The following is a 25,337-nucleotide window of genomic DNA, read 5'->3' as shown; positions in this document are numbered from 1 at the left end:
TATTTCCTTTCCGTTGTCCTGTTTTCACTCAGCGAGTTGTTGTGATCAGGAACGCACTGCCTGAAAGGGCGGTGAAGCCGATTCAGTAGTAACTTTCATAAACAAATTGAATAAATACTTGAAAAGGAGAAATTTGCAGTGCTGTGGGGAATGAGTGGGGGGAGTGGTTCTACCAAAGAGCCGGTACAGGCACGATGGGCCGAATAGTCTCTTCCTGTCTGTGAGATTCGATGATTCTGTGGTATCGTAAGCTTTGGCCGTTAACGTGGGTTTCTCAATTTAAAGAGACAATGGAATCATTTCCATTCTCTAGTACTGTAAGCATCCCAGATCACAGCAATCCGCAGATCCGACTAATTCTCGTCATACATCACTAAAACATTAACCACTGTAGTTTGTATTTTAAACCATATTTATTTCGAAAGGTTCCCTGCACCCAGTTCTTGTTAAGTTAATCTTGATGGCATGATGCAACCTATGGGCTGCTCTTGAATACTACCTTGCATAATCCATAATGTTGCTAGTGTTAGAGCCCTACCCCCAGCAAGGCTCAGCACTTCCTGCAGTTCCCCAGGGCAGCAACCACCCCTCCAGTTTCATTGGTCTAACAAAGGACCCCACGAAGATGTTGACTCATCTATCGAGGGGCTGGCCCCTCGGCCTCAAATTTGAGTGATGGACACGGAATCTCTGGGCTACAGGGAGCCTGAGAATAGATATCAGTCAAGACTGGTATTCAACTCTGCTCTCCACTGTTGGGAGTTAATGCACAGTCTCAGGCCATCTAAGGTTAGCAAGTAGCACTACTGATTTAATTAATGATCCACTGGTGCATTACTAATATTATGTCATAGGGGGATTTTTGTCTCTCTCTCCCCAACTTTGCCCCACCCTGATCATCAGTGTGCATTACCCAGACATTCCCTATTGGCCCAGCAGAAGGATACCTCAAAGCCACTTCTCCCTCTTGCCAGATGACCAGGTTGAAATTGTGCCTTGCAGCTCGCCAGACTAACATTATTTAAGAGTGGAGTCCAGGAATGAATTGATAGTAAGTGTGTTACAATCTGCTCCCATCTCTGGGAATAAGTTCAGATACAGCCCGTCCTCTTGCGGCCTGTTAGAACCTCAAAAGAAATAACTTTGAGATGGTCTCAACCCAGTTTACCTGTGGCATTCCTGGATTGTCAGAGTTCTGAAGACTCCGAACTTCTATGTACTCAGGCAGTAGTTTGATAGCATATTCTGGCATATCCTCCCAATGGTTTAACACATACAAAGCCTTCTGGTCATCAGTCAGCACGGAATTCTCACCTTTCTTGTTGTCTCCTAAAATTCAAGAACAACTGTTAGATGGAGAATACTCCTCAACCCTCTCTAAAGCCAAGTGCTCCAAGATTTATATGCTGCCCCAGTGGCTGTAGAGGCTGATTCAGCACCTCTCTCACAGTCCACACTTTCCTGACACTGGATCATTCTCCGTGCTATCACTTCCTAGCACAAACCTTCTTGTCTCTCCCAGTATTGTAACTAGTACTCCCCTGGGCAGTGCTATCTTGTTGCTCCTAAACTCTAAATACGCTGTACTACCCACCCACCCAACCTCCTCTTTACTGCGCTAAAGGTTCTCCTGCACGGACTCATTCTCAGGGAGTGTTGTGGCTCGGCCAGTGTTGGTTCTGGCAAAACCCAGGCACAATGACCCAACCCATTACACATGTGGATGTAGGAAGATGGCAATCACATTGAGTGATGTTCAGCCGTCGCTTAAAGCTATTGAGCAGTCTGGATCACTTTGTGCTGGCCTAACCAACACAACCCCCAACACAAACTTTAAACCTCATCTCCACAGAGGGAGGAATAGGGTGATTCAAAAGGGAAGGTGATAGTATATCCACCCAGGCACCACACGACCAGAGTCCCAATTCAATGGCCCCTTGGACAATGTCTGGCGATCCTTGTGCACCCCACCCAGCCCTGGCCAACACCGCACTATGATCCTGAAGTATGGAACAGCATTATACTCGTATATGCCAAAACTCTCATCGTATCAGGGCCTTAGAATAATGTACAGAACATCGGAACAGGATTAGGCCAGTCAGCCTCTTGAGCTGTTCGACCATTCGATTATATTTTGGCCGATTGGTATCTTCACTCCATTTACCTGACTTGGTCCCATATCCCTTGATACTCTTACATAGAAACATAGAAATTTACAGCGCAGAAGGAGGCCATTCCGACCGCAAGGCCCTCGGTCAGCAGCCCTAACGGTTACATATAAACCTATGAACAATGATGGAAAGGCAAAGAGCACCCAGCCCAACCAGTCCTCATCACACAACTGTAACACCCCTTATACTGAAACATTCTACACTCCACCCCAACCAGAGCCATGTGATCCCCTGGGAGAGGAAAAAACCAGATAAAAACCCAGGCCAATTTAGGGAGAAAAAATCTGGGAAAATTCCTCCCCGACCCATCCAGGCGATCGACACTAGTCCAGGAGAGCACCCTGGCCGTATTCTATTCCCTGCAGTACTGACCATAATGTCTGCTCCGTCCAACAAAAGGTCATCCAGTCTAATCCCAATTACCAGCTCTAGGTCCGTAATCCTGCAGGTTACTGCACTTTAAGTGCCCAAAAGTGGTGAGGGTTTCTGCATCCAGCATTCTTCCAGGCAGCGAGTTCCAGATCCCCACAACCCTCTGCGTAAAGAAGCCCCCCCTCAAATCCCCTCTAAACCTTCCACCAACCACCTTAAAACTATGTCTCCTCATAATAGGCCCCTCCACCAATGGAAATAGACCCTTACTATCCACTATGTCCAGGCCCCTCAATATTTTGTACACCTCGATGAGATCTCCTCTCAACCTCCTCTGTTCCAATGAGAACAAACCCAGCCTATACAATCTGTCCGCATAACTAAGATTCTCCATTCCAGGCAGCAGCCTAGTAAATCTCCTCTGCACCCTCTCTGGTGCAATCATGTCCTTCCTATAATACAGCGACCAGAACTGCACGCAGTACTCCAGCTGTGGCCTAACCAAAGTATTATACAATTTAAGCATAACATCCCTGCTCTTATATTCTATGCATCGGCCAATAAAGGCAAGCATTCCGTATGCCTTCTTAACCACCTTTTAAGAATATAACATAAGAAATAGGAACAGGAGTAAGCCATATGGCCCCTCTAGCCTGCTCCGCCATTCAATAAGATCACAGCTGATCTGATCATGGACTCAGCTCCATTTCCACGCCCGCTCTCCATAACCTCTTATCCCCTTATTGTTTAAGAAACTGTCTATTTCTGTCTTAAATTTATTCAATGTCCCAGCTTCCACAGCTCTCTGAGGCAGTGAATTCCATAGATTTACAACCCTCTGAGAGAAGAAATTTCTCCTCATCTCTGTTTTAAATGGGCGGCCCCTTATTCTAAGATCATGCCCTCTAGTTCTAGTCTACCCCATAAGTGGGAACATCCTCTCTGCATCCACCTTTTCAAGCCCCCTCATAATCTGATACGTTTCGATACGATCACCTCTCATTCTTCTGAATTCCAATGAGTAGAGGCCCAACCTACTCAACCTTTCTTCATAGGTCAACCCCTTCATCCCCGGAATCAACCGAGTGAACCTTCTCTGAACTACCTCCAAAGCAAGTATATCCTTTCGTAAATATGGAAACCAAAACTACACACAGTATTCCAGGTGTGGCCTCACCAATAGCTGTAGCAAGACTTCCCTACTTTTATACTCCATCCCCTTTGCAATAAAGACCAAGATACCATTGGCCTTCCTGATCACTTGCTGTACCTGCATACTATCCTTTTGTGTTTCATGCACAAGTATCCTTTGCAATCTTTCTCCATTTAAATAACAACTTACTCTTTGATTTTTTTCTGCCAAAGTGCATGACCGCACACTTTCCGACATTATAATCCACCTGGCCTGCTACTTTCAGGGATCTGTGGACAAGCACTCCAAGGTCTCTTTGTTCATCTACACTATTAAGTGACCTACCGCTTAATGTGTATACTCTTTCCTTATTAGCCCTCCCAAAGTGCATCACCTCACACTTCTCTGAATTAAATTCCATTTGCCACTGCTCTGTCCACCTGACCAGTAGATTGATATCCTCCTGCAGCCCATGACTTTCCTCTTCATTATCAACCACACAGACAATTTTAGTGTCGTCTGCAAATTTCTTAATCATACTCCCTATATTCAAATCTAAATCGTTGATATATACCACAAAAAGCAAGGGACCCAGTACTGAGCCCTGTGGAACCCCACTGGAAACATCCTTCCAGTCACAAAAACATCCATCAACCATTACCCTTTGCTTCCTACCTCCAAGCCAATTTTGGATCCAACTTGCCACTTTGCTCTGGATCCCATGGGCTTTAACCTTCATGACCAGTCTGCCATGTGGGACCTTATCAAAAGCCTTGCTAAAGTCCATATATACTACATCATACGCATTATCCTCATCGACCCTCTTGGTTACCTCCTCAAAACATTCAATCAGGTCAGTCAGACACAATCTTCCCTTAACAAATCCGTGCCACAAAAGTCTATTGATATCAGTCTTGCTGCAGCACAACTTTTCACTAATCTGCGCTGGTCCATCATTACAAACCCTGAGGTCTAATACTTGGGTAACTCGTCTCACCACCTCCCCCCACTCCCCCCCCCCTCCCACCACAAATAGGGGGCCTGAATTTCTGAGCCACTGCGGTTTATTTTTTGCTTACAATCTCCTGTGTGGAACCTTATCAAATGCCTTCTGGAAGTCCATATAGACAACATCCATAGACAATCCCCTATCCACCATGTTAGCGATCTCAAAAAATGTAACTAGATTAGTCAGACATGACCGATGCTTCACAAATCCACACTGACTCTCTGATCAGCTGATATTTGTCCACAAGCTCCGTTACTCTGCGCTAATGAAAGATTTCAATAACCTCCCCACAACTGATGTTAAACTGACAAATCTGTGGTTTTCTGGTTTCTCTCTCCCTCCCTGCTTAAATAATGGAGTGATATTTACAATTTTCCAATCCAAGGCACAATTCCTGACTGTAGAGAGCTTTGGAAAATTATGACCAACACATCTACCATTTCCCCACCTGTTTGTTTTAATACTCTGGGATAGATACTTCAGGTTCTGAAGATTTGTTTATCTTAAGTCCTATTATTTTCTCCATTACCATTTTTTTACTTGTATTAAATCCAACAAATTCCTCCCCTTGACTTAGTTTTAGTTTCCCCTGTCCACTTCCTCCACTGTGAAAATGGTTACAAACTGCCCATTTAACAAGTCTGCCATTTCCTTAATAGCCATTTTCAGTCTTGCCTGGGTCTTTCTTTAATGGGCCCACGTTCCTCTTTACCACTCTCTTTCTCTTAACATATTCATAAAAAACATTTGCTGTTATCTTTTGATACCCATTGCAAGTTTTGTTCAGACTGCCTTGTTGCATCTTATTACTTTCTTCGTCTCCCTTTGTTGCTTTTTATAATTCTCCTAATCTGATGGATTTGCACTTTCCCTTGCATTTTTGTAAGCCTTTTCATTTAGCTTGATGCTGTCTCTCATTAATGGGACGTGGGCATCGCTGGCAAGCCCAGCATTTTATTGCCCCCCTAATTGCTCCTTGAGAAGGTGGTGATGAGCTGCCTTCTTGAACCGCTGCAGTCCGTGTGGTGAAGGTGCTCCCACAGTGTTGTTAGGGAGCGAGTTCCAGGATTGTGACCCAGCGACGATGAAGGAACGGCCGATATATTTCCCAGTCAGGATGGTGTGTGACTGGGAGGGGAACGTGGAGGTGGTGGTGTTCCCATGCGCCTGCTGCCCTTGTCCTTCTAGGTGGTAGAGGTTGCGGGTTTGGGAGGTGCTGCCGAAGAAGCCTTGGCGAGTTGCTGCAGTGCATCTTGTAGATGGTGCACACTGCAGTCACGGTGCGCCGGTGATGGAGGGAGTGAATGTTGAAGGTGGTGGATGGAGGGCCAATCAAGCGGGCTGCTTTGTCCTGGATGGTGTCAAACCTCTTGAGTATTGTTGGAGCTGCACTCATCCAGGCAAGTGGAGAGTATTCCATCACACTCCTGACTTGTGCCTTGTAGATGGTGGAAAGGCTTTGGGGAGTCAGGAGGTGAGACACTGGCCGCAGAATACCCAGCCTCTGACCCGCTCTTGTAGCCACAGTATTTACATGGCTGGTCCAGGTAAGTTTCTGGTCAATGGTGATCCCCAGTATGTTGATGGTGAGGGATTCAGCGATGGTCGGGGAGGTGGTTAGACTCTCGCTTGTTGGAGATAGTCATTGCCTGGCACTTGTGTGGCGCGACTGTTACTTTCCACTTATCAGCCCAAGCCTGAATGTTGTCCAGGTCTTGCTGCAGTAGGTACGGACTGTTTGCTATCTCAGAAGTTGCGAAGGGAACTGAACACTGCAATTATCAGTGAACATCCCTAGTTCTGACTTTATGATGGAAGGAAGGTCATTGATGAAGCAGCTGAATGTGGTTGGGCCCAGGACACTGCCCTGGGAACTCCTGCAGTGATGTCCTGAGGCTGAGATGATTGGCCTCTAACAATCACAACCATCTTCCTTTGTGCTAGTATGACTCCAGCCAGTGGAATGTTTCCCTAATTCCCACTCACTTCAGTTTTACTGGGCTCCTTGATGCTACACTCGGTCCTGGGTTGCAGCTTCCCCAGGCTGGTACCTCATTTTTAGGTACACCTGATGCTGCTCTTGGCATGTTCTGCACTCCTCACTGAGCAGGGTTGGTCCCCTGGCTTGATGGTAATGGTAGAGTGAGGGATATGTCGGGCCATGAGGTTACAGATTGTGGTGGAATACAATTCTGCTGCTGATGGCCACAGTGCCTCACGGGTGCCCGGTTTTAAGCTGCTAGATCTGTTCTGAATCTATCCCATTTAACACGGTGGTAGTGCCACACAACACGATGGGGAGTGCCCTCAGTGTGAGGACGGGACTTTGTCTCCATAAGTGCAGTGGTCACTGCTTCCAATACTGTTATAGCCAGCTGCATCTGCGATAACTGCATTGGTGAGGACAAGGTCAGTTAGGTTTTCTCTCATGTTGGTTCAATTCACATTATGGTCACTGTTTGCAAGAAGGTCCCTTACCATCAGATTGTTAACTAATTCTAGTTTGTTACTCATCATTAAATCCAGCCTGACCTGTTCCCTTGTATGTTCTGAAACATTGTTCTATAAAACTGTCCCGAATACATTCTAGAAATTGTCTGCTTTTCCCAATTGAGTTATTCTGCTTCTCCCAGTCTATGTGTAAAATAACTTCTGTCATAACCACAATGTTTTTGCTGCATGCTTCCCTGATCGTAGTTAGGCATCTCCCCACTACATCACTGCCGTCAGGAGGTCTGTCTCTAACTCCCTCCAACTGCCCCCACCTCCATGCCCTCTCCCTCCGACTGCCCACACCTCCATTTCCTCTCCCTCTGACTGCCCCCACCTCCATTCCCTCTCCCTCCGAATGCCCCCACCTCCATTCCCTCCCTCTCCCTCCGACTGCCCCCACCTCCATTCCCTCTCCCTCCGACTGCCCCCACCTCCATTCCTTCCCTCGCAACTTTCTCAAGTTCATTGAATACATTAACATGAAAATAAGCTTAAAATACCGGGAAAAAAGCTTTAAAAAATCATAGCAGAAATAATTCTTACCCATTGGCAGCAGTTCATTGGGTACCTTGAATATTTTGTTGTTAACTTTTACTTCCTCAATCCTGTATTCAGGCTCCGATAACTGCAAATCTTTACAGAGTTTTGCTAATATCTGGGAAGGTTTCAGGCAGTCACGCCATGCATTGTAACCTTGACTACAAATCAGAGAAAAAAATACAATGATCAAACCAGATGGGAGAGAAATCCCTTTCACTTTTGCTACTTGGCCTGAAACCAGCTCGAACTTCGAGGATGAGGGCCCCTCCCTCAGTGGCCCAAGACACAAAACTGCCCCAGGAACAGGAGGAGGCCGTTCAGCCTCTCGAGCCTGTTCTGCCATTCAATGAGATCATGGCTGATCAGTGACCTAACTCCACATACCTACCTTTGATTAACAGAAAGCTACCTCATTAGTGACCTTCTCAAAAAATTCAACTAGATTAGTCCGACATGACTTACCCGTCACAAAGTCGTGTTGGCTCTCTCTGATCAGATGATATTTGCTCAAGTGCTCATTCAGTCTATCCCTCGGGACAGATTCCAGTAGTTTCTCCACAACGGACGATAAACTGACTGGACTGTAATTACCTGGTTTCACTCTCCCACCCTTCTTAAATAACGGAGCGATAGCAAATTTCCAATCTAACGGCACAATTTCCGAGTCAAGAGAGCAATTTCCTCGCCTTCTAATTTAATACCCTGGAGTGGTAACCAACATTCCCTCTAAATTGTGTCGTCGCGCCCCTGGACTGGCTTTGCCAATGTTAAATTTCGTGCCTCGTCTATCCCAAGGCCCATTATTTGCTCCATTACCATTTTGTTTCTTATATTCAATCCAATTATTTCCTCCCCGCGATTTATTTTGAGTTTCCTTCTATCACTGGTATTTCATCCTCTTCCTGTACTGTGAACAGTTTGCCACACCACTTCTTCTGCCTAGGTTCTCCTCCCTCATCTCTATAACCGTACACCACTTTGCACGTGGCTCAGGTAATAATCTTCGAGGTCCTGTTTAATTTAGCTCCTAGTTCCTGGTACTTTCTGAACAAGACCACTTGCTGACTCTTTCCTATGTGGTTGGTCCCAACATGGACCACAATGACTGGCTCCTCCCCCTCCCCCTCCATCTCCATCTCCAATATCCTTTCAAGCCAGTTTGAGATGTTCCTTCCTTGGCACCAGGTAGGCAACATACCCTGAGGGACTCTCAAAATGAAGGATCCTGCTTACAAAGGATGCAATCTGTCCCCCTAATTATTGAACACCCTATAGCTTCCACTACCACATTATGCTTCCTCCCCCTGGTGCCACGGTCTATTCTGGCTGTCCTCCCGACAGTCTTTACCCTTATCCTCACAGGTGACAAGTACATTGTGCCTGTTGGATCCCTATTCTCTATCTCACCTGGGTTCCCCTTACTTCTGGATTTCACAACCAAAACTCCTTCCCATTGGCTTGTAAAGATTGGGCCTGCTGTCCAGCGTCATACCTAACAAAGGCCATGTGTCACGTACCAGAGTGAGCAGCAGTGCTGGAACCTCAGCAAAACTTGCACCGAATATAATTCTAATCCAATTGGTCTTTTGTTTTATTGTTTTGTTTCTAAATATAATTATTTTCAGCCTATTTTAAGATCCTCTGTTGTTTGTGTGCAAACAGCAAATTTTCATGTTCAAGCCTAAAATTCCAAACACTCGATATGCTCACACCACACAACTGCGAAATATCGCTCAACACAGAAAGTGCTGATTGCCCAAACCACACTCAGAAATGTCTGAGTCAATCATTGCCCCCGATTCCACGTGACACAAGGTTACTGGTCGACAGCAGATCTCCCACATTAACACGGTCAGTCAATCTTTAGACTTTAGGCTTTTCATTGGCTGTAAAGAGGCAGCCTTTGGATGCAGAATCCCTCCACATACAGAGCGGACGGTAAGCTGAATATATCCCTGATTCCGTGTCCCCACTTACACACTACGAATGACCCCTGAACTGTCCCCGGCCCCCGGAACTGTCCCCGACCCCGGAACTGTCCCCGACCCCGGGAACTACCCCGACCCCGGGAACTGACCCCGACCCCCGGAACTGTCCCCGACCCCCGGGAACTGACCCCGACCCCAGGAACTACCCCAACCCCGGGAACTGACCCCGACCCCCGGAACTGTCCCCGACCCCGGGAACTGACCCCGACCCCCGGGAACTACCCCGACCCCGGGAACTACCCCGACCCCGGGAACTGACCCCGACCCCGGGAAATACCCCGACCCCCAGAACTGTCCCCAACCCCCGGGAACTGACCCCGACCCCCGGGAACTGTTCCTGACCCCCGGGAACTACCCCGACCCCCGGAACTGTCCCCGACACCCGGAACTGTCCCCGACACCCGGAACTGTCCCCGACCCCCGGGAACTACCCCGACCCCGGGAACTGACCCCGACCCCCTGGAACTACCCCGACCCCCGGAACTGACCCCGACCCCTGGGAACTACCCCGACCCCGGGAACTGTCCCGACCCCGGGAACTGCCCAGACCCCCGGAACTGTCCCTGACCCCGGGAACTGACCCCGACCCCGGGAACTGACCCTGACCCCCAGAACTGTCCCCGACCCCCGGAACTGTCCCTGACCCCCGGAACTGTCCCTGACCCCTCGACCCCCGGAACTGTCCCCGACCCCCGGAACTGTCCCCGACCCCGGGAACTGACCCTGACCCCCGGAACTGTCCCCGACCCCCGGAACTACCTCGACCCCGGGAACTGACCCCGACCCTGGAACTGTCCCTGACCCCCGGAACTGTTCCTGACCCCTCGACCCCCGGAACTGTCCCCGACCCCCGGAACTGTCCCTGACCCCTCGACCCCCGGAACTGTCCCCGACCCCCGGAACTGTCCCTGACCCCCCCGACCCTGGGAACTATCCCCGGCCCCGGGAACTACCCCAACCCCGGAACTGTCCCTGACGCCCCGACCCCAGGAATTACCCCGACACCGGAACTGTCCCTGACCCCGGAACTATCCCTGACCCCGGGAACTACCCCGACCCCCGGAACTGTCCCCGACCCCGGGAACTGTCCCTGACCCCCGGAACTGTCCCCGACCCCCGGAACTGTCCCTGACCCCGGGAACTACCCCAACCCCCGGAACTGTCCCCGACCCCGGGAACTGTCCCTGACCCCCGGAACTGTCCCTGACCCCGGGAACTGTCCCTGACCCACGGAACTGTCCCTGACCCCGGGAACTACCCTGACCCCCGGAACTGCCCCCGACCCCGGGAACTGTCCCTGACCCCCGGAACTGCCCCCGACCCCGGGAACTGTCCCTGATCACGGGAACTGTCCCTGACCATGGGAACTGTCCCCGACCCCGGGAACTGACCCCGACCCCCGGAACTGTCCCCGACCCCAGGAACTGTCCCCGACCCCCGGAACTATCCCCGACCCCGGGAACTGTCCCCGACCCCGTGAACAACCCCGATCCCGGGAACTGTCCCCGACCCCCAGAACTATCCCCGACCCTGAAACTGTCCCCGACCCCCGGAACTACCCCGACCCCCCGGGAACTGTCTCTGACCCCCGGAACTGTCCCCGACCCCCGGAACTGTCCCCGACCCCGGGAACTATCCCGACCCCGGAACTGACCCTGACCCCCCGGAACTGTCCCCGACCCCCCGGAACTGTCCCCGACCCCCGGAACTGACCCCGACTCCGGGAACTGTCCCCGAGTAAAAATAAAATGGGGAAGGTGACAACCGTGGCTAACAAGGGAAATTAAGGATAGTGTTAAATCCAAGGAAGAGTCATATAAATTGGCCAGAAAAAACAGCAAACCTGAGGACTGGGAGAATTTTGTGATACAGCAGAGGAGGACGAAGGGTTTAATTAGGAGGGGAAAATAGAATACGAGAGGAAGCTTGCTGGGAACATAAAAACTGACTGCAAAAGCTTCTATCGATATGTGAAGAGAAAAAGATTAGTGAAAACAAACGTAGGTCCCTTGCAGTCAGATTCAGGTGAATTTATAATGGGGAACAAAGACATGGCGGACCAGTTAAACAAATACTTTGGTTCTGTCTTCACGAAGGAACACACAAATAACCTTCCGGAAATAATAAGGGGCCGAGGGTCTAGTGAGAAGGAGGAACTGAAGGAAATCCTTATTAGGCGGGAAATGGTGTTAGGGAGATTGACGGGATTTAAGTCCCTGGGGCCTGATAGTCTGCATCCCAGAATACTTAAGGAAGTAGCACTAGAAATAGTGGATGCATTGGTGATCATTTTCCAACAGTCTATCGACTCTGGATCGGTTCCGATGGACTGGAGGGTAGCTAGTGTAACACCACTTTTTAAGAAAGGAGGGAGAAAGAAAACGGGTAATTATAGACTGGTTAGCCTGACATCAGTAGTGGGGAAAATGTTGGAATCAGTTATTAAAGATGAACATCTGTAGTGGGGAAAATGCTTGAAACTATCATTAAGGAAGAAATAGCGGGACATCTAGATAGGAATAGTGCAATCAAGCAGACGCAACATGGATTCATGAAAGGCAAATCATGTTTAACTAATTTACTGGAATTCTTTGAGGATATAACGAGCATGTTGAATAGAGGTGTACCGATGGATGTGGTGTATTTGGATTTCCAAAAGGCATTCGATAAGGTGCCACACAAAAGGTTACTGCAGAAGATAAAGGTACGCGGAGTCAGAGGAAATGTATTAGCATGGATAGAGAGTTGGCTGGCTAACAGAAAGCAGAGAGTCGGGATAAATGGGTCCTTTTCGGGTTGGAAATCGGTGGTTAGTGGTGTGCTACAGGGATCGGTGCTGGGACCACAACTGTTTATAATATACATAGATGACCTGGAAGAGGGGACAGAGTGTAGTGTAACAAAATTTGCAGATGACACAAAGATTAGTGGGAAAGCGGGTTGTGTAGAGGACACAGAGAGGCTGCAAAGAGATTTAGATAGGTTAAGCGAATGGGCTAAGGTTTGGCAGATGGAATACAATGTCGGAAAATATGAGGTCATCCACCTTTGGAAAAAAAACAGGGAATATTATTTGAATGGGGAGAAATTACAACATGCTGTGTTGCAGAGGGACCTGGGGGTCCTTGTGCATGAATCCCCAAAAGTTAGTTTGCAGGTGCAGCAGGTAATCAGGAAGGCGAATGGAATGTTGGCCTTCATTGTGAGAGGGATGGAGCACAAAAGCAGGGAGGTCCTTCTGCAACTGTATAGGGTATTGGTGAGGCCGCACCTGGAGTACTGCGTGCAGTTTTGGTCACCTTACTAAGGAAGGATATACTAGCTTTGGAGTGGGTACAGAGACGATTCACGAGGCTGATTCCGGAGATGAGGGGGTTACCTTATGATGATAGATTGAGTAGACTGGGTCTTTACTCGCTGGAGTTCAGAAGAATGAGGGGTGATCTTATAGAAACATTTAAAATAATGAAAGGGATAGACAAGATAGAGGCAGAGAGGTTGTTTCCACTGGTTGGGGAGACTAGAACTAGGGGGCACAGCCTCAAAATACAGGGGAGCCAATTTAAAACCGAGTTGAGAAGAAATTTCTTCTCCCAGAGGGTTGTGAATCTGTGGAATTCTCTGCCCAAGGAAGCAGTTGAGGCTAGCTCATTGAATGTATTCAAATCACAGATAGATAGATTTTTAACCAATCAGTGAATTAAGGGTTACGGGGAGCGGGCGGGTAAATGGAGCTGAGTCCACGGCCAGATCTTGTTGAATGATCTTGTTGAATGGCGGAGCAGGCTCGAGGGGCTAGATGGCCTACTCCTGTTCCTAATTCTTATGTTCTTATGTTCTTATGTAAATAGCAGAGCATTTGAAAGCAGTGACGGGATTGGTCCAAGTCAGCATGGATTTATGAAATGGAAATACTGCTTGACAAATCTTCTAGAATTTTTTGAGGATGTAACTAGTAGAGTGGACAAGGGAGAGCCAGTGGATGTGGTGTATTTGGACTTTCAAAAGGCTTTTGACAAGGTCCCACACAAGAGATTAGTGTGCAAAATTAAAGCACATGGTATTGGGGATAGTGTATTGACGTGGATCGGGAACTGGTTGGCAGAAAGGAAGCAGAGAGTCGGGATAAACGGGTCCTTTTCAGAATGGCAGGCAGCGACTAGTGGGGTACCGCAGGGCTCAGTGCTGGGACACCAGCTATTTACAATATACATTAATGATTTGGATGAGGGAATTGAGTGTAATATCTCCAAGTTTGCAGATGATACTAAGCTGGTGGCGGTGTGAGCTATGAGGAGGACGCTAAAAGGCTGCAGGGTGACTTGGACAGGTTGGGTGAGTGGGCAAATGCATGGCAGATGCAGTGTAATGTGGATAAATGTGAGGTTATCCACTTTGGTGGCAAAAACACGAAGGCAGAATATTATCTGAATGGCAGCAGATTAGGAAAAGGGGAGGTGCAACGAGATCTGGGTGCCATGGTACATCAGTCATTGAACGTTGGCATGCAGGTACAGCAGGTGGTGAAGAAGGCAAATGTTGGCCTTCATAGCTAGGGGATTTGAGTATAGGAGCAGGGAGGTCTTACTGCAGTTGGACAAGGCCTTAGTGAGGCCTCACCTGGAATATTGTTCAGTTTTGGACTCCTAATCTGAGGAAGGACGTTCTTGCTATTGAGGGAGTGGAGCGAAGGTTCACCAGACTGATTCCCGGGATGGCAGGACTGACATATGAGGAGAGACTGGATCGACTGGGCCTGTATTCACTGGAGTTTAGAAGGATGAGAGGGGATCTCATAGAAACATATAAGATTTTGACGGAACTGGACAGGTTAGATTCAGGAAGAATGTTCCCGATGTTGGGAAAGTCCAGAACCAGGGACACAGTCTAAGGATAAGGGGTAAGCCATTTAGGACTGAGATGAGGAGAAACTTCTTCACTCAGAGAGTTGTTAACCTGTGGAATTCCCTACCGCAGAGAGTTGTTGATGCCAGTTCATTGGATATATTCAAGAGGGAGTTAGATATGGCCCTTACGGGTAAAGGAATCAAGGGGTATGGAGAGAAAGCAGGAAAGGGATACTGAGGTGAATGATCAGCCATGATCTTATTGAATGGTGGTGCAGGCTCGAAGGGCCGAATGGCCTACTCCTGCACCTATTTTCTATGTTTCAATGTTTCTATGTCCCCGGAACTGTCCCCGACCCCCGGAACTGTCCCCGACCCCCGGAACTGACCCCGACCCCTGGAACTGTCCCCGACCCCCGGAACTGTCCCCGACCCCCGGAACTGTCCCCGACCCCCAGAACTGTCCCCTGACCCCCGGAACTGACCCCGTCCCCCGGAACTGACCCTGACCGCGGGAACTGACCCCGACCCCGGGAACTGTCCCTGACCCCCGGAACTGACCCCGACCCCCGGAACTGACCCCGACCCCTCGACCCGGACAACTGTCCCTGACCCCCGGGAACTGTCCCTGACCCTAACCGTGAGGCCCCACCTTGAAAGAGGAGGGAAATAAATGCAGTTAGAACTTGCAGAGGGATGGATAATAGAAACATTTTGGCCTCTGAATGAAAACAACACATTTTTCTGCAATATTTTCAGGAACTCACTTCAATGAAATATTATCATGTTAATGATGGAGAAACTTTTTTCTTAGGGGGAAATGGTGCTGCTAAGAATCGTCCCCCAACTCATACATTGCTGTGATATTGCAAATTTATATCATCTAACAGATTTGTATTTGTAAGCCGGGTGTGTTTTTTCTCTAAATGTACTTACGTGTCATACTGTGTGGGTAGTCCGCACTGGGCTCGGTGTTTACTGTAATACCGATTCTCCAGATCAAGCTTGGTTTCCCCAACCAGATCATCCTTTCCAACCAAATCGTGATCAAATATTGAAACAGTGAGCTCTGTCTCCAGCGGAAATGCAACAGTCATTTCAAACACTCTGAGAACATTTAACAATTATATTTATTAATTAAGGTAATTGAAGATTTCAGTACAGTTTGTGATTAAGGTTAAAGTGTTTGAGATTACTTGGTGCACCAAACGATTGTACGCATCTGAGTGGAAGCAGTGAGCTTCTTTATAGAAAATGTCCACAACTCAATCCCTCCATTAATATTTTTAAAAATATAAAATATGAATGATTTTATTTTAATTCAGTAATATACTTCCTGGCAGCTTTATAATTTGAGATTTATGAAAAGATGAAACAGACAAATCACAAGACAGGAACTGTCTCTCCAGATATGTCTCAGGCAAAGGACCCCAGAATTACCAGAATTATTGCCTGGTTATCTGGGAGCCACATTTGGCCAGGTCACAATTGTAACTAAAAACACAATCCTTAAATTCATAAAAAAACTTTGAAACACAGTTTTGCCTTTGAGAAGCCAAATCATAAGTCAGGAGCTTTACAGCAAGCGCCATACTCGCAGGTGAAGGCCCGTGCTATCTAACAAGTGCTGTCTATGCTACAAGGTATTCTGAATACATTTATGTTGGTCAGTGATACATATTAATTGTTCCTGACACTTGGAAATGACTTCATTTCCCAAACAAATGTTCATTAGTAAATCATTTTGTTTTTATGTAATTTGTGCATTTTATTATTTTCACACATCTGCCACAGAAGTTATTTTGAAAGCAGTAACTTTCCTTAAAATTAACAATTTGTAATATAAAGCTGTACAGAGAAAATCCATCAATTATCAACAAAAATCCTTCATTATTTTTCCGTTTCCAGCATTTTACTCAGTCAGATTTTATAACTAGAAAGCTGCCATTAAATACTCACTCGCCAAAGATGGGGTTGAGCTGTTTGGGAATATAGCGCTCCTTACTGTCCCGCACTTGTTCACCAACTTTAACTACAATGTAAGGATCGGACTTCCCGTTCAGGTCAGTGGGAGCAAGGTTAGTCGCCTTGGAGGGAAAAAAAGTCTTTAGTTTGGAAATCACAGAGTTTGACAAAAATAAACTTCGGGCCAATTTTTAGGGCTTTTGTGTCCAGAAATTGAGTATTGCCTGGAATGAGGTTCAGGAAAATGGGCTTGAATCCGAGATGGTCATATCTGGCCCCTAAAACACTGCCCCTGGATTCCTAGGACCCTCCTGAGGGGCCAGAAGCTGACCAGCAGCTGGAGACATGCCCTCTAGGTGGAGCAACATGGCAGGAAGAGTCACTCACACCCTCTTTTTCTGATGCGATGCTCACTGGGCACCCAGATGGCAGAGTGTTGGACCGCAGTGCCTGGAGGGCTCACAGGGATCGGCCCAAGAGCATGAGGAAAGCCACAGGTAAGGTTTTTTGTTGCCCTCTCCCCCACAACCAACAAGAATTATCAGCTCGATTCGAGACCTTCGAGCTGCTGATCTATACTGGCAATCGGAATGCTGGAGAAACAGCGCTCCTAATTCACCAGGCCAGGGGCTGGGCTACCATGGAGACGGTTAAATGACCTGGGACGGCAAATTGAGGGAATCAAGGGCTCTGCTTCCTTGTGAATGGTCAGAGGGGCCTAGGAAAATCAGCTTTATAATTTATCTTTTTTATATTCTAGGTTTTCATTCTCAACACATTATTTCAGTATCTTTAACAGATTTACTGAAAAAGTGAATGTATATGAAAGTAGATGAAAGAGGCTCCATTTCACTCCACAGGCCCCACACATTGTGCAAGTGAATACTTTCGTAATTTAGTGAGAAGTGTACTCACTTTCACCACATAAATCCGGACAAGAACTTTGACTGGTCTGTTCATCGGGATACCCTGTAATATCTTAAAATCAGCTTCCGCCTCATTACTTGGGTAGATCAGGAGGGAGCCCTGTAAAAATTAAATGGAACTAATTAAATAAAATTCAGGAGGAAGAAAGAAGAAGAAGTCTGGAAGTGTAGGAATTTGTTAAATCAGATTGAAAGACAACTAGAGAAACTTATCCTATCTAATAGGCTGACATCACACGAAAAGATCCCACACCAGTAACGAGTGAGGAAGTTAGAATACGAGCAAATAAAATGTTTTCCCTGAGACAGTTAACACGAACTTGCTATCCAATTTCTGTAGTACAAAATATCTTCAAGGCTTCTTAAGTCATTATACTCAGATGAGGATCTTGATTGGGAGGTCTTCAGAAGGAGGGTGACGGACATGCACACAGAAATGATAAGTGCAATGGCAAGGAACATGGAAGAGTTGGCCTCCAACACTGCACCGGGTAATACAGAGCCTGGTGCTCAGGATTTCCAGTCTGGAAATTCCGAATCACTCCCAGAGAGACCGTGGCGAGCCAGACCTGATGGAGCGCATGATGAGCCACATCGCGGCATCCAATGCAGCACAGGCCGAAGCGACCAGACATTTTAGTGCTGCCGCGGAAGTTCAGGTGGCTCTCATTCAGTCTCTGCTTGGTGGCACCCAAGCTCTGACTGTTGCCATCGTGGCTGGGTCTACCACCTTCGACCGGGGCTTTCATAGTACCACAGCAGGCCAGCAATCTGTGCCCGGGGGAGTGGCAGTGGGCCTGGGGAGCAGGTACCTGCTCTCCTCTCTCAGGATGACAGCAGTCCTATTCCCAGCACTGTCACTCCGCCATTGCCCTTTCAGCTGCCCAACAGCCAGCCAGCCCAGACTGCTGCCGCACATGTCAAGCTGGTGCAGTCTGCAGCTGGGCCTTCTGGGTCCACAGCTGGTTGAGGTCATTCTGCAAGGCCTTCTGAAATCTCCCCCTTTCAGCAGCCCTGCTGCAGCCACTGGGGTGAGCACTGCGTAGGGACACTAGAGTAGGAAAAGGCACACGTATAACAGCCACTAAGGGATTGAACAAGGGTGATTAGTTAATAGTATTCATGAAATATGTTTATAGACAAATTTATTCATTGTGTTTGGAATCTTTTGTGGTGTCTCTCATTTCAGCTTTGTGCCCAGGAGCACGCTGTGATATGGTGTGAGACAGTGATAGAATGATGAGGATGTGGTAAGCTGCAGGGATATGGGTTTCATGGAGTCTGATGAGCAGATCACGGGCAACCCTTTCGGAAGACCAAATGTCTCTCTGCCTCCACCCTCCTTCCTGGTCTCCTCCCCTCTCTCACTCTTCCTGCTCCCTCCTCTCCCTCCTCTCCCTCTACCTTCTCCTCTCCCTTCCCCTCCTCCTTCTCCTCCTCTCTCTTCCCCTCCTCCTCCTCCTCCTCGCCCCCCCCCCGTTATATATGTGGACTTGTATTTACTCTGTACAGCCACCAGAGGGCTCATCCCCTGGAGTCCCACGGGATCCCATAATCCCTTGAGAGCACAGGTATTTAAGGAGGCTTCACAGGTTGGAGAGGCACTCTGGAGACCTGCAATAAAAGACTAAGGTCACACTTTACTTTGAGCTCACAGTGTTCAGTCTGACTCTTTCTCCATAGACAACAACTGGCGACGAGATACAGATAGCGAACCCAAAGATGCAAAGAACAGTGGGCATCCTGGAGAAATTTTTGGTGGGAGATGATTGTGAAACTTTTGTGGAGCGACTCGACCAATACTTCGTGGCCAACGAGCTAGATGGGGGAAGAGAGCGATGCCAAACGATGGGCGATCCTCCTCACCGTCTGTGAAGGCACCAACGTATGGCCTCATGAAGAATCTGCTCACTCCAGCGAAACCCACGGAAAAAAATCATACGACGAATTGTGCACACTAGTCGGAGAGCATTTGAACCTGAAGGAAAGTGTTCTGATGGCGAGGTACCGGTTCTACACCTACAAAAGGTCTGAAGGCCAGGAAGTGGTGAGTTATGCCGCCGAGCTAAGACGCCTTGCAGGACATTGCGAATTTGAAGGACATTTGGAGCACATGCTCAGAGACTTTTTCGTACTTGGCATTGGCCACGAAACCATCCTTTGCAAATTTTTGACTGTAGAAATCCCAACCTTGAGTAAGGCCACAGCGATAGCCCAGGCGTTCATTGCCATCAGTGACAATACGAAGCAAATCTCTCAGCACACAAGTGCTGCTACAAGTAATGTGAACAAAGTGATGTTGTTCTCGAATCATAACGTACAGGGCAGGTCACACATACCTGCAGCTACACGTCTGCAGATGTCTGAGTCCACCATCAAGGGTGATGAATGCAAGGCCATTAACACCTTGTTGGCGCTGTGGGGGTGATCATCATTTCCATTCATGCCGATTCAAAGAGTAAGTTTGTAAGGGCTGTGGAACAATGGGACACCTCCAACGAGTGTGCAGGCGAGCTGCAAAGCCTGTTAAACCTGCAAACCACCATGTTGCAGAGGAGGACAGATCCACGGAGGATCACGACGAACCAGAGCCTCAGATAGAGGAGGCAGAGATACATGGGGTGCACACATTCACCACGAATTGTCCCCCGATAATGCTGAATGTTGAACTAAATGGACTCCCGGTGTCAATGGAGCTGGACACGGGCGCGAGCCAGTCCATCATGGGCAAAAAAGGTTGTGTGCAACAAGGCCTCAAGGCCAGTCTTAACTCCAGTTCACATGAAACTACGAACTTACACTAAAGAACTGATTCCTGTAATCGGCAGTGCTACCGTAAAGGTCTCCTAGGATGGAGCGGTGCACAAGCTACCACACTGGGTGGTACTGGGCGATGGTCCCACGCTGCTCTACAGGAGTTGGCTGGGAAAGATAAGCTGGAACTGGGATGACGTCCGAGCGCTATCGCCCTCTGACACTTCATGTGCCCAGGTCTTAAACAAATTTCCTTCGCTGTTCGAACCCGGCATCGGGAAATTCCAAGGAGCAAAAGTGCAGATCCACCTAATTCCGGGGGCGCGACCCATCCATCACAAGGCGAGAGCAGTACCGTACATGATGAGAGAAAGGGTAGAGATCGAGCTAGACTGGCTGCAGAGGGCATCATTTCACCGATCGAGTTCAGCAAGTGGGCCAGTCCTATTGTCCCAGTCCTCAAGGGAGACGGCACCGTCAGAATCTGTGGCAATTACAAAGTAACTATCAATCGTTTCTCCCTGCAGGATCAATACCCACTACCAAAAGCCGATGACCTCTTTGCAACACTGGTGGGAGGAAAGACGTTCACGAAGCTGGATCTGACTTCAGCCTACGTAACGCAGGAACTGGAGGAATCATCGAAGGCCCTCACCTGCATCAACATGCACAAAGGTCTTTTTTGTTTATAACAGATGCCCGTTTGGAATCCGATCAGCGGCGGCGATATTCCAGAGAAACATGGAAAGTTTACTGAAGTCAGTCCCGTACACCGTGATCTTCCAGGACGACATCTTGGTCACAGGTCGGATCACAGTCGAGCACCTACAGAACCTGGAGGAGGTTCTTAGTCGACTCCACCGCGTGGGGCTCAGGTTAAAATGCTCGAAGTGTGTTTTCCTGGCGCCTGAAGTGGAGTTCTTGGGAAGCAGGATTGCGGCGGACGGCATCAGGCCCACCAACGCAAAGGCAGAGGCAATCGAGAACGCACCGAGGTCACAGAACTGCGGTCGTTTCTGGGAATCCTTAACTAATTTGGTAACTTCTTACCGGGTCTCAGCACACTGCTAGAACCACTGCATGTCTTACTACGAAAGGGGGGTGAATGGGTTTGGGGCAAAAGCCATGAAAATGCCTTTGTAAAAGCGAGAAAATTGTTATGCTCAAACAAATTGCTTGTGTTGTATGATCCATGTAAGCGTTTGGTATTAGCATGTGATGCGTTGTCATATGGCGTCGGGTGTGTATTGCAACAAGCTAATGATTTCAGGAAATTGCAACTGGTTGCTTATGCATCCAGGAGTCTGTCTAAGGCTGAGAGAGCCTACAGCATGATTGAAAAAGAAGCATTAGCATGTGTCTATGAGGTAAAGAAAATACATCAATACCTGTTTGGGCTAAAATTCGAATTGGAAACTGACCATAAGCCACTTCTATCCCTGTTCTCCGAGAGTAAAGGGATAAATACCAACGCATCGGCCCGCATCCAGAGATGGGCGCTCACGTTGTCCGCATACAACTACTCCATCTGCCACAGGCCAGGCATAGAAAACTGCGCCGATGCTCTCAGTAGGCTGCCATTGCTCACCACGGGGTTGGAAATGGCGCAGCCTGCAGATCTAGCCATGGTTATGGAAGCATTTGAGAGTGAGCAATCACCCGTCACTGCCCGGCAGATCAAAACCTGAACGAGCCAGGACCCCTTATTATCTCTAGTCAAAAGCTGTGTGCTTCACGGGAGCTGGTCCAGTGTCCCAGTGGAAATGCAGGAAGAGATAAAGCTGTTCCAGCGGCGCAAAGCTGAAATGTCTATACAGGCAGACTGCCTTCTGTGGGGCAATCGAGTAGTGGTCCCCGAAAAGGGCAGAGACACCTTCATCAATGACCTCCACAGTACCCACCCAGGCATTGTAATGATGAAAGCGATAGTCAGATCCCACATCTGGTGGCCCGGTATCGATGCGGACTTAGAGTCCTGTGTTCACAGATGTAATATATGCTCGCAGTTAAGCAATGTACCCAGGGAGGTGCCGCTAAGTTTATGGTCTTGGCCCTCCAAACCGTGGTCTAGGGTACACATCGACTATGCAGGCCCGTTCTTGGGTAAAATGTTCCTTGTGGGTGTAGACACGTACTCCAAGTGGATTGAATGTGAGATAATGTCGGCTAGCACGTCCGCTGCCACCACTGAAAGCCTGCGGGCCATGTTTGCCACTCACGGCCTACCCGATGTCCTGGTGAGTGACAACGGGCCATGTTTTACCAGTGCTGAGTTCAAAGAATTCATGACCGGTAACGGGATCAAACATGTCACATCTGCCCCGTTTAAACCAGCGTCCAATGGTCAGGCAGAGAGAGCAGTGCAAACCATCAAGCAAGGCTTAAAGAGGGTAACTGAAGGTTCACTGCAGACTCGCCTATCCCAGGTCCTGCTTAGCTACCGCACGAGACCACACTCACTCACTGTGATCCCACCTGCTGAACTGCTCATGAAAAGAGCACTCAAGACAAGGCTCTCGTTAGTTCACCCTGATCTACATGAGCAGGTAGAGAGCAGGCGGCTTCAACAAAGTGCATACCATGATAGCGCAAATGTGTCACGCGAGATTGAAATTAATGATCCTGTATTTGTATTAAATTATGGACAAGGTCCCAAGAGGCTTCCCGGCACTGTCGTGGCCAAAGAGGGGAGCAGGGTGTTTCGGGTCAAACTTTCAAATTTACTCATTCACCGGAAACACTTGGACCAAATCAAACTCAGATTCACGGACTATCCTGAGCGACCCACCTTGGACCCTACCTTTTTCGATCCCCAACATACACACCAGTGGCAACCAGCACCACGGTTGACCACGAAGCAGAATCCATCATCCACATCAGCCCAGCAGGACCCAACACACCAGGCAGCCCAGCACGGCCAGCTGCACAGCAGCCCAGCGAGGGCCCAACAAATGATTCAACAACACCAGCTTTCACACCAAGATGATCAACCAGGGCAAGAAGGGCCCCAGATCGACTCACACTGTAATTAGTTACACTACTGACTTTGCGGGGGAGTGTTGTTATATATGTGGACATGTATTTACTCTGTACAGCCATCAGAGGGTTCATCCCCCGGAGTCCCAAGGGATCCCATAATCCCTTGGGAGCATAGGTATTTAAGGAAGCTTCACAGGCTGGAGAGGCACTCTGGAGACCTGCAATAAAAGACTAAGGTCACACTTTACTTTGAGCTCACAGTGTTCAGTCTGACTCTTTCTCCATACACAACCCTCCCTTTCCCTCCCCCCCTCCTCCTCCTCTCCCTCCCCTCCTCTCCCTCCCCCTTTCCATCTCCCTCTCCCTCCTCCCCCCTCCTCTCTCTCCCCCTCCCCCTCCTCCTCCCCTCCCCCTTTCCCTCCTCCTCCCCCTTTCCCTCCTCCTCCCCCTCACCCTCCTCCTCTCCCTCATGCTGCTCCTCCTCCTGAGGTGGTCCCGCAATCCCTGCTGGAAAGGGCTGCACCCTCATGATGGCCCAGTTGTGCAGTATGTAGCAGACCAACACAGAATTGGACACCTGCTCAGCCGAGTACTGGAGGACTCCTCCTGAGCAGTCAAGGCAGCGGAACCGTTGCTTCAGTAGGCCGATGGTCTGCTCAATGATGTTCCTGGTGTCAGCAGGACTTATTCTCTGAGTGCTGGGCAGGAGTGCTGGGGTTGCGGGGGGAGCCATGAGCCAGGTGGAGAGCGGATATCCCTCATCTGTGAGCAGCCACCCTCGAGCTTGATGTCGAGCACAGCAGTCTGGCACAGGATGAATGTATCATGGCTGCTGCCAGGATAGCGGGCATTGACGGTGAGGATTCGCTGTGTGTGGTCACACACCAACTGCACAGTGAGTGGCAGCCTTTGCGGTTACTGAATATCTCAGGATTGTTATCGGTGCAGCAGATGGCCCTGCACCATTGGGCAAAGCCACATGCCGCTCGTCCTGCTTCCCTGGTCATGGCAAAGGAAATGTAATCCCTTCTCCTATTGTAGAGTGCCTCACGTATGGCACAAAAATATTCCCCAAACATCTCCGTCTTTCTTTGATACGATCTTAAGTTTATGCCCTTTAGTTACTGACTCACCAACCAGAAGAAATAGTTTTTCCCCATTTTACCTTATTCAAACCCCTCATAAATTTGAATATTCCTATCGGGTTCCTCTTAACCTTCTTTGTTCCAATGAAAAGAGCCCCAATTTCAAGTGTGTTAAATTTTCCTAAAGAACATTACAAGTAAGTTGTGAGGAGAACACAAAGAGTCTGCAAAGGGTTATAGACAGGTTACGTGAGTGGGCAATAAGGTGGCAGATTAAAAAAATATATTTGTTCCTGGTATGTGGTCATCGCTGGCAAGGCTGGCATTTATTGCCCATCCCTAATTGCCCCTTGAGAAGGTGGTAGTGAGCCGCCTTCTTGAACCGCTGCAGTCCGTGTGGTGAAGGTGCTCCCACATTGCTGTTAGGGAGGGAGTTCCAGGATTTTGACCAGTGATAGAAACATAGAAACATAGAAAATAGGTGCAGGAGTAGGCCATTCGGCCCTTCTAGCCTGCACCGCCATTCAATGAGTTCATGGCTGAACATTCAACTTCAGTACCCCATTCCTGCTTTCTCGCCATACCCCTTGATCCCCCTAGTAGTAAGGACCTCATCTAACTTCTTTTTGAATATATTTAGTGAATTGGCCTCAACAACTTTCTGTGGTAGAGAATTCCACAGGTTCACCACTCTCTGGGTGAAGAAGTTCCTCCGCATCTCGGTCCTAAATGGCTTACCCCTTATCCTTAGACTGTGACCTCTGGTTCTGGACTTCCCCAACATTGGGAACATTCTTCCTGCATCTAACCTGTCTAACCCCGTCAGAATTTTAAATGTTTCTATGAGGTCCCCTCTCATTCTTCTGAACTCCAGTGAATACAAGCCCAGTTGATCCAGTCTTTCTTGATAGGTCAGTCCCGCCATCCCGGGAATCAGTCTGGTGAACCTTCGCTGCACTCCCTCAATAGCAAGAATGTCCTTCCTCAAGTTAGGAGACCAAAACTGTACACAATACTCCAGGTGTGGCCTCACCAATGCCCTGTACAACTGTAGCAACACCTCCCTGCCCCTGTAC

General features: G+C 48.5%; 1 protein-coding gene across 2 annotated transcripts in view; it reads right to left on the bottom strand.

Annotated features, from left to right (window-relative positions):
• Window positions 1–25,337, bottom strand: part of fer1l4 (fer-1 like family member 4) — a 229,219-nt gene that overhangs the window by 35,431 nt on the left and 168,451 nt on the right. For both annotated transcript variants that reach the window (XM_070896525.1, XM_070896526.1), the window contains 5 exons: window positions 17,433–17,543; window positions 16,512–16,639; window positions 15,489–15,659; window positions 7,721–7,875; window positions 1,169–1,329 (listed from right to left, as the gene is read on the bottom strand). In XM_070896525.1, the coding sequence (XP_070752626.1) occupies window positions 1,169–1,329; window positions 7,721–7,875; window positions 15,489–15,659; window positions 16,512–16,639; window positions 17,433–17,543 (726 nt within the window). The remainder of the gene's footprint in view (window positions 1–1,168; window positions 1,330–7,720; window positions 7,876–15,488; window positions 15,660–16,511; window positions 16,640–17,432; window positions 17,544–25,337) is intronic.

The sequence above is a fragment of the Pristiophorus japonicus genome, chromosome 12 (assembly GCF_044704955.1).
Source record: "Pristiophorus japonicus isolate sPriJap1 chromosome 12, sPriJap1.hap1, whole genome shotgun sequence".
Classification (NCBI taxonomy): Eukaryota; Metazoa; Chordata; class Chondrichthyes; family Pristiophoridae; genus Pristiophorus; species Pristiophorus japonicus.
This window is presented reverse-complemented; position numbering and strand designations above follow the sequence as displayed.